The 14,149-nt window shown below is 35.3% G+C and overlaps 1 protein-coding gene across 3 annotated transcripts; it reads left to right on the top strand.

Moving 5' to 3' along the window:
* Positions 1–3,844: 3,844 nt before the first annotated feature.
* LOC131005172 (uncharacterized) lies at positions 3,845–6,495 on the top strand. Of its 3 annotated transcripts, none has more exons than XM_057931993.1 (7): positions 3,845–4,054; positions 4,133–4,191; positions 4,443–4,524; positions 4,852–5,307; positions 5,393–5,414; positions 5,538–5,763; positions 5,870–6,495. In XM_057931993.1, the coding sequence occupies exons 6-7, from the start codon at positions 5,577–5,579 to the stop codon at positions 6,328–6,330; spliced, it is 648 nt and encodes a 215-aa protein (XP_057787976.1). In that variant the 5' UTR covers positions 3,845–4,054; positions 4,133–4,191; positions 4,443–4,524; positions 4,852–5,307; positions 5,393–5,414; positions 5,538–5,576; the 3' UTR covers positions 6,331–6,495. The 3 variants fall into 3 exon arrangements, with proteins under 3 accessions (XP_057787976.1, XP_057787975.1, XP_057787974.1); XM_057931992.1 differs by having other exon boundaries at positions 3,845–4,191; positions 4,852–4,993; positions 5,115–5,307; XM_057931991.1 differs by having other exon boundaries at positions 3,845–4,191.
* The last annotated feature ends 7,654 nt before the right edge of the window (positions 6,496–14,149 follow it).

The following is a 14,149-nucleotide window of genomic DNA, read 5'->3' as shown; positions in this document are numbered from 1 at the left end:
AATCTAAAATTATTTTTAAAAAATTATAAAATAAATATAATTATTAATTAAGAAAATTCCAGTCCAAAACATTCTTTAACCCAACAAAGTACAGCCCAATTATCAATTATGTCAAAACCCATAACCAAGCACAATACCCACCACACCTAGGGGTGGAAAATCGGGTACCCGCGGGTACCCTACCCGCAAAATGCGGGTACCCGCGGGATGAAAACTGCCGAAAACGGCACCCTCACCCGACCCTCTTTCCCGATGCGGGTACCCGAATACCCGCAGCGGGTATCCGCTGCGGGTATGAGGGTACCCTCACAGTCCCGCGATTTTTTTTTTTTATTGTAATTTTGCGGGTTTTTGGTCCCGCTGGAGGGTATTTCGTCCCGCGAGAGGGTATTTTGTCTCGCATTTCACAAAAAAATTTGAAAATATTCTTTCTATTTCATCGATTATCCATAAAAAGAGACGAAAAATCAGGGCTAGGAGGAGTTTTGGGGATTTGGGGGTTAATTCCTAAAAGTAAAATCTAATAAAATTATTTAATTTTAATTTTATAATGTTATTTGCGGGTAATGCGGGTATCCGCGGGTATACCCGAGGGTACCCTCTACCCGCAATTTTTGAGGATGCGATACCCGCACCCGACCCTCCACCCGAATTTTGCGGGTATCGGGTACCCGATACCCGCGCGGGTATCGGGACGGATGAGGGTATACCCGATACCCGCAACCCGATTTTCCACCCCTAACCACACCAGTAAACTCATCCCTTTCCCCATCACCCATTCCTCAACTCTTCAAAACGCTGTTTATTTGTGTGTGTATATATATATATATATATATAGGGGAGGGCTACGGTAAAAACATTTTTTAAAATATAAATATAAACATTTTTTAATGTACGAATTTTATCCAACAAGGTTACGAATTCATCAAACATAGTTACGAATTATGAAAAATAATTTTTTGCTATCTTTGGGATTCGAACCCTGGACCACGAATTCATCCAACAGGGTTACGAATCAACCGTAGATCTTGATGATCTAAGGGCTGAAAATCATTTATATTTTATACACTTAAGAGTGTTTTTATTCTAGCTCTCCCATATATATATATATATATATATATATATATATATATATAGGGGCGCGCTCCAGTGAGACCCCCTATTTTTCGTGTAACATGAGTACAATGAATAAGACATAGTATAATACTATATGGGGCCGCTCCAATGAGACCCTCTAATTTTAGTGAGATCTAGGGCACGATCTGGTGCGTTTATTTTATCAATCCTATGGCTGATATTGTATTTGGAGGGTGTTTTTTTTTTTCGCAGGGTTCGGAGGGAGCAGAATATTTTAAATTTTGTTATTCATCAGTATATACTGCATTGTTCATCAGTATATATGGCCCTGTTCATTAGTATATACTCCTTCCGTCCCATTAAAGTTGGCAACATTTCTATTTTGCGTGTAGCACTAAAGTTGGCCACTTTCTAAAAATGGCAAAAGTTTACTTTAATTAAGTCAACAATTACTCACTAATTTGGTCAACAATTGTAGGCCACTTTCTAAAAATGCCAAAATTACTTTAATTAAGTCAACAATTACTCACTAATTTGGTCAACAATTGTAGGTCACACTCTATTAAAACATATAACACTCAATTTCTTAATCTCCGTGCCGAAACGAATGTTACCAACTTTAGCGGGACGGAGGGAGTATATCTTATTCATTACGAATTTTTTAAATTTTATTTTTCATCATTATATACATCTTGTTCATTAGATATACGTTTTGTTCATTAGTATTATATGTCTTATTCATTGTACTCATGTTACACGAAAAATAGGGGGTCTCACTCGAGCGCGCCCATATATATATATATATATATATATATATATATATATATATGATTCAATCGGTGCAAACTTAAGCCCATGTTTGTTTGGGTGTTTTTGGAGGTTGGAAAGGGAATCAATTAATTAAATTCATTACTTATTATTTGGTTTAGATAATAAGATAACCATTAATCTTACTTGGGGGTAATCCAATCACCCAATTTATTACCTCTAATAGAGGGGAAACAAAAGAAAGAGAATCTCTTACTAATTATTCTTTTTCATTGTTAAACCAGACACTCAATAAAAGTAATAATTACTATTCCACTCCTTTATTCGATTTCATTATCTTTCTATTCCTCTACTTGAACCAAACGACCACTAATATGCAAGCAAAAGCGGCTCTCTCCCCCAAGTAGAAAAGGTAAAATAAATAAATAGATAAATTTCATGTTATATGAAATGGATCATTAGATGTCACTCAACGTATATAGATTTGATAATAATGGAATTATAACATTAGAACTGAAGCAAAACGAAATTTGTTCACAATAATTACTCTTAATTTGATTTAAGTTTTATGAGGAGCAATTGGGGAAAGGGGGTCCCCTTGGAATGGCCTAGTGGTTAGGGTGGTTGCCTGTTGTCCAAGAGGTCACAGGTTCGAGTACTCTCGGCCACAATAAACCACTAGGTGGGGTGTGTGTGGTTTGTATTATTTATAATGTAATTTCATCAAAAAAAAATTGGGGAAAGGGGAAAAAGGAAGATGATATTTCGCCTGTCTAAGAGTCAATAATAAATTAATTCAAGCTTTTGTAACAAGGGTTTTAATTACTACTACTAGAAAGATAGTACTATATCCCATAGATGATAGACCTGGTCGAATTGATTATCATACATTTTTAATTAGTTTAATCTCTCCATAATTAACAACACATTATTTTATAATTAAAAAAATTTATAATAAAAGCGAATGTATAGGACTTGGAAAGCTAAGCTCATTAAGAAAACACAATGATTGTATGCTAATTAACAGCGGAATTCATCAAGATAATGGAGTTTATATTAGGTGAATTTATGCAATTACTCATAAGTCTATCGTGTTTTCTTTTTCTCTGCAAGTACGTTTATTTTGATGGATAAATTTATCATGAAAAAATGAGGGATAACGAAAATTTATGCCTTTAAATACCTTATTTCTTTTTTCATTTATACAAAAGATAAATACATAAATTTTCCTTCCTTATTTTCACTTCAAGAGGGATAATATTATCCCTTTAAAAATTATCACTCCTTGAAGTGAAAATAAGGAAGAAAAAATGATAAACTTTTCTTTTGTATAAAATATGGGAAAAGAAATAAGGAGACATAAATTTTTATTATCTCACTTTTCTTATGATAAATTTATCTATCAAAGTAAACGCACTCTAGATCAAACTATTCACTAACTAGGAAGAACATTTGTGTACTACCTCTGATTACTAATATTAGACTCACTATTCATTTGCTTCGACAACACAATTTAGTGCTCCAAAACCAGATAATTATTTATTATTCAAAGTATACAATATGCAACCATGACATATATGTACAATAGAAAAGAAAAGATGACCAATGTTCAAGTTTTTAGAGAGGATATATAACGTGGAAATTGCATGGGTTCTACAGCAAACAAAAAAAAAACACTACAGTTTGCTGACCATTCAAAGATGGAAACGGATTCTTTCACACACAAATTAAACAGATATCTGCCAATATAATTAAATTCACGTCATCACGACTTGACTTGCTTTTTTCAAGATAAAAATGACAAGAAGTGACACTACTTTAGCCCTTCCTCCCTCATTCTCTTTCTCTACACACATAAAAAAGAAAGTCTTTTTTATCTTTGAAGCTTAAGCTGAAACGAAAAGCTTTCGTGGATGTTTCTGTCCGTTTTCGAGAAGCGGTAAAAGGCAGCGATTATACAACCACCTATGAGCTGAGGTTATATACACCAATTTTAGGTCATGTTTGATTGGGCCTTTAAGCCAACATAAAGAGGTCATAATAGAAGTTTTCGCTGATTGGTTTCCTTTAAAAATAGCAAAGAGGGCCCGCTGTTGTATGAAGGCCCGCTCCACATTTCACTGTTCCTCCAAGGAATTAGAACCCGCAGCTACCCTCAGATTAATTTCCATGGCTTCTACAGTGATTTCCACGAAATTCGATGATTCCAGTTTTGCCCTCAAATTCATTTCAAAATATCGCATTTCCCTCTTCAGATATATCATTTGTGTTCATATATTTCTTACAGAAACTGTGGTTGTCGTCTTCAACACGAGAAATTTCGCATCGTCGTCTTCACACCAACAGGTAATTTCAAACAACCCCTCTGAGATGGAAACTGAGTTTGGACCCCAAGAAATTGAGATGATTTCGTACATTGACAGATTAATCATTTCCATCTAGGGTTCAGTTCGCATCCCAATTTTCTTGAAAAATTGTAATGGGTTATATGATTTCCAATGCTTTTGATAATGGGTTTTTTCTGCTAAAATGTCTGAAAATTTCTTTGTGTTTAAAATTTCTTTGTGTTTGGTTTATTTGGTGTTGGTTCCGAACAGGGGATACCCGCATACATAGAGCGAGGGAGACCTCGACCCCAAGTTCTTGTCAGCAGTTTATTAAGCCGGGAAAACTCAACGGGTAAGTTGAATTGCTATCTGGTGTGTTTTACGTGATTATAAATCGGCAATATCTTGTGTCGTCGATGGCTCGTTTATTTGGAAATGTTGAATTCATATTGAAATTGAGACCCAAGTTGACTGATTTGTATGTTTTTGTTATGAACTGAGCTCACTTGTTCTTGGTCGTTAGGGAATATGAATATATGTTTAAATTCTCGATTATATGTGCTCTGGTATGGTGAATTTGACAATAATGTAGAAACTGCATTACATGAGAAGTTTATTGACTTGTGAAAAAAGGTATGATTTGTACTCATGGGTGAGGCATTCTCTCATTTTGATGCAGTTGTAACAAAGTTCTGTGTACTTGTTCAGTTGCCAAAATGACATCCCCATGTCGTTTAAGAGCTTACGTGTATTTAATGGTTGAAGAAATACTTTTTAGCCTTTTGTTGGACCTGGTTGTGGTAATCCAACTCTTTGAAAAGGTGAGATCCCGCAAGAGGAAACGTGGTTTATCATGTCAGCCATATGCTATGATACCACGTATGTCTGCCCAAGTTAGGCACTTAAATCGGCTGACAAATGTTAGTGATGTTGACTGCATAGTTAATTTGAGAATGGATCGCAACACTTTCGGGCGGTTGTGCCAGTTGTTACGTCAATTGACGGGTATGAGGGATAAGAGGTTTGTAACCGTGGAGGAACAAGTAGCCATATTCTTGTCAGTCCTAGCCCACCATAAAAAAAAACCGAGTTGTTAGGTTCGATTTTTTGCGGTCCGGGCAGACGATATCACACTATGTCCACGTGGTGTTGAAGGCCATCTTGTCCTTACACGTACTACTTCTTGTTAAACCAAAGCCGGTCGATGAAGAGTGCCCCGATGCTCGATGGAAATGGTTCAAGGTAAGCTTTATATATGTCATTAAAATTTTAAAGATACTTTGGCAATGGTGATTAAACTCAATACATGTTGATTCCTGCCACTCGAGTGATTTCTTAACTGCATCTTTCCACTCTTGTTTCTAGGGATGCTTGGGGGCGCTAGATGGCACCTATATTGATGTGATGGTGCCAACGAATGATAGGCCACGCTACAGGACGCGTAAGGGGCAGATCGCAACCAATACACTAGCAGTGTGCGATCGTCAAATGCAATTCGTGTATGTTCTCCCTGGTTGGGAAGGTTCCGCCGCCGATTCAAGGGTACTCCGCGATGCACTCACGAGGGTACATGGGTTTAGAGTGCCAAGAGGTATTCACAAAGACTATGTATCTGTAGAAATTAATGTTTTGTGGTGCATTTGTTCGACGAATTCATTATTTACATTTCTACTTGGAACTTTTGGCAATGGTTACAGGAAACTACTACTTGTGCGACAACGGCTACGCTAACTGTGACGGCTTTTTGGCACCCTACAAAGGCGTGAGATATCATCTTAAGGAATGGGGCCCTCTTGCCGGTAGACCACAAAATGCCCGTGAGCTATTTAATCTACGCCACGCGAAGGCACGGAATGCAATTGAACGTGCATTCGGTGTCATGAAGATGAGGTGGGCCATCCTCCGTAGCTCTTCTTACTATCCCGTCAAGGTTCAAAACCGATTAATCATGGCATGCTTCGTCCTCCACAATTTCATAAGGTCTAACATGGTTGTTGATCCAATCGAGCAACAATTTGACAACCAAGCTGCAGAGATGGAAAATATGGATCTTGAGGGTGGGGAGTACGTCGATGGAGTCGAGCCTTCACCGGCGTGGACTGCAGCAAGGGAGGACTTAGCTCAACAAATGTGGCAACAATATATAGAGATGCGTTAGAGTGCTTAACTTGTGTCTAGTTTATGTTAGGTTGTTTTCATGATTTCACTAATATGTGAGATACTTATGTACTGCTACATGTCGACTTCGGAATATTGTGTGAGGTCTTTTTACTAGTCTAAAATGGTGTTTGCTTGCACTTATAATTAGTTGAAGCTTGTGTTAGTTTGTATGTGCAATTTATAAGTTTTGTTTCTCTTCTTACTGACCCAAATATGTCCTTCCAATCATCGAACATGGGCCAACTCTTATATCGCATTTTCAATGCGTTGTTGTCTTTCTGTTTTATTTTATTTTCATAAAAAGAGGCAACAGCTATAGCAATTCCCATTATATTCAAATGTTTTTCAATGAAATAAAGTGAGTGTATTTACCTTCACAATCTGCTCCCAGGTGTCGTTGTTACAGTCTATCATGAATGTGCCTTTGAGATTGAACCCTGCCCCGCTATTTCCTAGCATCAATGAGAGAGATCCATACTGTTTTTTCCAAGCACTTATCTTTGAATTGATATGAGGCATGCCTTTGATGTCAGTATCTGGAAATTCCCTACGCATTGACTCCTCAAGCTTAGTCAAGTAACCGGCCCTAAAACCATTGTCGGCTTTCCAACCGTTAACCACGAGCTCCTTCAATGACGCGAGCAGTATCTCCTCTTCCTTCCTCGACCAACTTCGACGAGTCTTTTCCGGCTTACTTACCTTGCCTTTGGTGACGTCGTTGCTTCCTGATTTCATACCCAAAACCATATAAAGTAAGCATACTTTAAAGCATATACAGTAGCAAAATAAACTCAAAGACTACGGCATATGGTGTAGACACGCAAGGGCAAGAAACAACCACCAATACCCAAAGACAAAAGGACAGAAACTCACGCCATTTTTTGACAAATATTCACTCACGTCAATATAGTCATCTTATATCTTCAACACAATTTCTACAAAATGTAGGCAGGCAACTTATAAAACACTATAAACGACAATTAGATTCACCAAAGCTTCCAGCAATCATAGTTTCCCCCAAAAAAATACACGCTCTGGAATTTATATGCGAAGCGCGAACTAACCTTCTTGCACGGAATTGCTTGCCATGGATGCGTCGAACACAACCAAGTTCCTACTCCAACGAGCTTCGATCGGAGCCCCTGTGCAGGATCTTCTCCTCCGTTCTTCGGTTCTTCAATTCGCCGCCAAACCCTTCGAATTCTTGCTTAGTAATGAATGGAGGGAAATGTAGTTCTCCCGCCTAATATAACCCAACAATCTGAAAGGGTATTCTAGTATTTAACTCATGTCTTTTAAGGGCAAAATAGGGCTTTCCAATTATAATATTGGGATTAATGGGGGCTATCAATCAGCCAAAGGTGTAATTTAAAGAATTACCATTGCAAACCAAACAATAAAATCCATATATATATCAAGGCCTTCAACCTTGATATTAATCACGGTTTTAACAACATTGGCGAAACTTATGAAGGTAATCAAACATGGCCTTAATATATTGAGCCACACTAAATTTAATTAAAAAAAATAATAAAGTTTAGTTAGAATGATGAACCGTAATTAATTAAGGTGGATGCACTGAACCAACGGAAGTACTCAAGGTTTTTTACTAAAATAATTGGCTCCTAAGCATTTGATTTGAATCATTTTAAGCTCCCATCGCATTATTTTCTAAATTCAAAACAATCAAATCAAAACATGAGTCATTTTCAAATAGATACTTATTTGAGGGACGATTAAAGTAATTGATTTAGATTCAGTGTACCACATTTGATGTCCTACTTTGTGTTTCATTTTCAATTTTGTTTACTTTCTTATATATTTTTTCTCCAATTTCAACTTTTTAGGTTTTAGTTTAATTTTATTATTATTAATTAGGGTTTATTTAATCTAATTAGGATATATAATTAATTTTTATCATTCAATTTCACTTGTAGTGTTAGCTAATAATAGGTTGATAAGTTATTTAAAATTTTAATTTTTTGAAATATAAGTTAAGTATAATTCATAGTATTATAATAAATTTTGTTTTTATAAAAAATATTATTAAAATAATAATTATTATAAGAGTGGGATATATTAACACATAAAATTATGCATGGGACAGTGAATCCCATCCCACGGACTAATGCACTTCCTTATACTATGCTATAATTTAAATGCTTCCAAAATTCAAAAAGATAATCACCTATATAAAATCGGATGTACATTTGAGATCAACAATCACGTGGCTGATTCATAGTATCAATTCTGCAAAGAGGGCAGAGAAAGATATGTGACATGATATTAGCAGGCTTTAGTTCGGTACGGTTAATAAATTCAACGGAAAATGAATTTAATACTATGTAATTACCGACATGAATATAACTTAATGCCATAATTAAATGATGTTATAAAAATTACACATGTAAGAAACACTTTTATAGAGCTTGCCATAATATATCTCATCTAAGCATATGCATAGTTTATCAAAAAAAAAAATTACACAGACTCACGTACTTACAGAAAATATATATTCCATATATATAAAAATGTATTCAAAAGTTAGAATAAAAGAATGGGTTAAAAATTTAAGATGACCAATAATTGGTTGTGTACAGTTCAATATAAAACTAGGAGTTGAAATCTTAATCTGATCCATATTTAACAGGAAAAATAATTGCATCTGAGATGAATTAATTAAAGGAGATTGAATTGGGGCTGACAAGGATGGCAGAATGCAAAACATCAGCTAAGATTCGCACGTGATCCACCAGATAAAATATCACGTGGCAGCTTCCACGTACGCCCTTGACGACACACAACTGAAAATTTTCTACATTTCGTTGTTACACTTACACATGCTTTTTCTCTTTTTCCTTTCCAAAGTTTTTAATTATTTATGTCATATAGTATATTGTCGTGCCATTTATTTACAGCTCATTTCATGTCCAAATACCAGAGCACACGCAAATGCGCAATTCATGCCGCTTCTCTGGGAATACATGGATAGCAAAGAATAATTTTATATTTATCTTTGTATATAAAAATCATAAATATAAAATACTGGAGTATTAGTATCTGGAACCAGGCACTGAAAATTCAAACCAAATCAGAGAGTTTGAGTTAGTTGAAATAGGATTTCGGTTTCCATTCGGTTATAAATATAGAAAAACCAAGTTCCGTTGGTTCATTGGCTCGGTCTATCCCAATGAATTCGATCGAAATCGAACCGACGGTCCAAACTCACATTAAAATAATAATAAAAAATCTCATAATTAAAAAATAATAAAAGTTCGTATTTTTACGTTCTTTTCATGTTGAATTATTGTTTGAATCTATATATTAAAGTTTTAGATTTGTTATATATATATACATGAAGTGCATGTTTGGTAGGGCTTATAAGTTTGGTATCCAATATCTCATTAGAGGGTCCATGATAAAATCAAAGTTCTCTCTTATTTCACTATTCGTCTTTGAAAAATAATCTCACCTCACTCCTGACGATATAGTAATTATTTATTATTATTTATTATATTAATTATCTTATATTTATAATTACTCAATTAATTTTTAAATATAAAATATTATGAAAACTCCTTAATTATATTCGTGTTATCAAAAATACTCTGAAACTTTCAAAATGTTCTCTAAACCCTCAAACTATCAGGTTTTTATCAAATATATCTTGCATCTATTTTTCAGTCACCAAAAACGTGATGTGGTTCGCCGGATGCTACAATGTAATTTATATTCTATTTTTTAAAAATGCAATGGCAAAAACGACGTCGTTTCGTACCATATCATTTAAAAAAAATCCACTCTGAAATTTAAAATTCACTCCTATCGTGTTTGAAATTCAAGTTAATAACCTAGAATTAGGGATAAATACGATAGAATATGGTACGAAACGAAATCGTTTTTTTCATGTTATTTTAAAAAAATAGAATATAAATTACATTGTGGCACCCGGCGAGCCATATCACGTTTCTGGTAATTGAAAAATAAATGAGGGATATATTTGATAAAAACCTGATAGTTTGAGGATTTAGAGAACATTTCAAAAGTTTCAGGGTATTTTTGATAAAGTAAGTATAATTCAGAAGTTTTCTTGATATTACCCCTAAATATAAATACCAAATTAACAAACAGTGACGGAATCAAACTCCATCTAAATTTATTCCCCTAACGAAAATTCCACTACAAACAAGTGCTAAGAAAATTGATTGGTCGATTCCGTAACTGTTGGAAATCAAACTCCGCATTCGATTTCTGTTGGATTCGATCATCTCCTTATAATTGATCGGTTCAATTAATTTTTTGAATATGTTTTGATTTTCGATTTGATTCAGTTTTCAGTCGAACCAATCATGTCGCATGTATTTAGAAAAATATATCATGTGCACATGATTCATGTGTTTATCCTTGTATTTAGAAAAATATATCATGTGCTGAATCCTATTAAAAATAATTATCATACGTCTCATCAAATCAATTACAATTTAATATTTTCTCCGTTTCATTTCAATTGGTCTAATTTTTTTTAATAGAATTATTAAGAAGAGTAAAATATAATGTAAAATAGTGCAAAGTATGTGGACTCATATTTATTGTAATGAAAATTTATTACTAAAAAAAATAGGGACGACCAAAAAAAAAAACTAGATCAAGTGAAGTGTGATGGAGAGAGTAACAAATACTCGACACATGTTTAAAAAAATATTTGGTGGATAATGTGTTGAGTGGGAAAAAAAAAAGATTCACTACTTTTTAAATTTTATGCTTTTAAGAGATAAAAATATAAAGAATTGTGTAAAATTATGTTCCAAAATAGACGTGCTTAATTTTTAAGGGACAAAAAAAATGTATATATATACTTTCCAGGAATGGAGGAAGTATAATTAAGCACAATGTGTTTTCGATACAATATATATATATATATATATATATATATATATATATATATATATATATATATATAGGGGTGGGCTACCGTGAGAGCACATCTTAAAATAAGAAATAAGAGCAATTTTTATTGTATGAATTTTATATAGAACACGTATGAATTCGCTGTATAAAGATATGAATTGTGAAAAATAAATTTTTGCTACCTTTGGGATTCGAACTCAGGACCATAAATCCATCCCACAGGATTATGAATCAACCGTAGATCTTGATGATCTAAGGGCTGAAAATGATTCTTATTTTATATCTTAAGAAATGCTCTTATTTTAGCCCATCCATATATATATATATATATATATATATATATATATATATATATATATATATATATATAGGCCAAAGTTCAATGAAGAAGGCCTAAATGTAAGAAAGAAGAGAGAAGTAATCTCATCCGTTGATCTTATCTAATCTAATGGACATGATTTGTTCACGCCATGTTCAACGGATTTTTTCGTTGAACATATGGGGGGTCGAAACCCAGAACCCCCAAAAATATTGTATATGTTCACGAATGTTCAACGAAAAAATCCGTTGAACATGGCGTGAATAAATCATGTCCGTTAGATTAGATAAGATCAACGGATGAGATTACTTCTCTCTTCTTTGTTACATTTAGGCATTTTTCATTGAACCTAACCCTATATATATATATATATACTTTTTAGGAATGGAGGAAGTATAATTAAGCACAATGTGTTATCGGTGGATGAAAACTTTGTAATTGATTTAGCTAAGGAGTAGTCACTAAACTCATAGTGGAATGCTACTGACTTGGACCACTCAGTAATGGATATATTTTCATTATACTTATATACGTTATTCGGTTCTAATTGATTCTATAACGTATATTTTTGAGTTGTGGCTGACATATATCACTACAAAAAAATAAGTGATTACCGGCGGCATTTCCCGCCGGTAAAAAAGGGACGGCCGCCGGCGATTCAATTACCGGCGGCATTACCGGCGGCAACCTACCGCCGGTATTTATCTCGTCGGAGATGTGAATCCCGGCGGCGAAGCTCAGCCGCCGGAGATTGGCGGCGGCCCTACCGCCGGTGGAGTTTCTCGGGAAGCTCAGGTGATTTCCCGAACGTTAATCAGCGGCGGCTATATGCCGCCGGTAATCAGCGGCGGTCGCATTGCCGCCGGTGATCACCACCACTACACCGATGGTCGTCGATAGTTGGGGATTATCGGCGGCCCTTGGCCGCCGCCAATTACCGGCGGGATATTGCCGCCGGTAATGAATTAATTATTTAAATTATTTATTTATTTATTTTATTTATTTTATTTATTTTATTTATCTCCACTAATATTTTCGTATTTATACAATATTTCAAACCTTAGGCGAACTTCCCAGTGGGTCACCCATCTTAGTTGTGCTCTAAGTCAAGCACGCTTAACCTTGAAGTTCCTTTTGAATTGTCCCCAGTAGAGAACACTCGTATAATTGATATATCTATTGCCTATTAAATCATTTAAAGGCTATTTCAATAATCAATTTCTATCCCAAAGGGAGAAGATCCTTAAGAAATTGATTAAATCTATCCCACAATATATAATAACATATCATTTCATCCAAAACAGAAAATCAATTTAAAATTAATCTAATTAACAAATTAATTTCAATTAATCATACTTTAAACATCCTATAAAGTAACTATAGTTAAATCAATTCATAATTAATCTAATTACCAAATTAATTTCAATTAATCATACTTTAAACATCCTATAAAGTATCTAATTACCAAATTAATTTCAATTTATCATACTTTAAACATCCTATAAAGTAATTAGAATTATGTTAATTTTAATCAAACAAATAAATATTAAATAAATAAACAAATAAATAAAAGTCTATTAAAAACGAAAGTGTACCGTAGGAGTTGACGGCGGAACCGTGCGGTGGCAGGAGCGGTGAGACGGCAGGATTGGCCTGCAATTAGGAGGAGAAAGATGAAGAGAGGATGAGAGGGTGAGACAGAGAGAGAGACAGAGAGAGAGAAGGAAAGGAGGGGCTTACCTTGACGGAGGCGACGGAGGCGACCGGCGACGGCGACAGGCGGCGGCAGCAGGGCAGGGCAGCGGCAGGGCAGGGGGGGGCAGGGGGGCTGGAGGCGCGCGGGGGGGGATCTGTTCTGGAGGAGAGAGGGTTAGGGCACGATTTTGGGCTTTAAAATTAGCGGCGGCCCATTACCGCCGCTAAAGCCCGACCCGCACTCTTTTTACCGGCGGCAAATTACCGCCGCGAATCACCGGCGGCATATGCCGCCGCTATCTGCTAAATATTAAAAAATAAAATTTAAAAATAAAATTCCCGGCGGCCTTAATATTTACCGGCCGCTATGCCGCCGGTGATCACCGGCGGTGACGTTGCCGCCGGTATCAACGCCATATATTCAAAAAATACGGGTCGGCAGCACCGCCGTCGGAAAGCCGCCGGTGATCGCCGGCGGCGAGACTGCCGCCGGTAAATCGGCGCTTTTTTGTAGTGTATGATAACACATGTATTGTGTTGTTCATATATGTTTTCATTTCTAGTCCACCGATAAAGTATTATGCTTATAGTTGTTAGTAGATGGTTGTGATCCACCTGATAACACTTATATGTTATGACGTTGTACTAATTGATGTGATAACATTTATACTTTTGTCTGGTATTAAATTTTGTGTTCCACCTAATATAACACACAAGGCGATTCTATCTATGTATCAATGATGTGTTTGACTTCTTATGACAGGAATGAATTGAAAAAAAAATAACTCTTTTTTTTTTGTCAATATGGAATTATGGATAGTAAAGCATCTCTTCCATTCAAATTAATTGGTAACATTATAGCATTTCTCCCATCCCATGTGTAGCTGGTGTATAA

Source organism: Salvia miltiorrhiza, chromosome 1 (assembly GCF_028751815.1).
Source record: "Salvia miltiorrhiza cultivar Shanhuang (shh) chromosome 1, IMPLAD_Smil_shh, whole genome shotgun sequence".
NCBI classification, from domain to species: domain Eukaryota; kingdom Viridiplantae; phylum Streptophyta; class Magnoliopsida; order Lamiales; family Lamiaceae; genus Salvia; species Salvia miltiorrhiza.
The sequence above is the reverse complement of the archived record's forward strand: the minus strand, read 5'-3'. Positions and strand labels throughout refer to the sequence as shown.

Bases quoted from the DNA above. Each gene is read 5' to 3' on its own strand.
- LOC131005172 (XM_057931993.1), top strand. From the start codon at position 5,577: ATGGTGCCAACGAATGATAGGCCACGCTACAGGACGCGTAAGGGGCAG. The intron at 5,764-5,869 runs GTATTCACAAAG...CAATGGTTACAG, and splicing joins TGGGTTTAGAGTGCCAAGAG to GAAACTACTACTTGTGCGAC.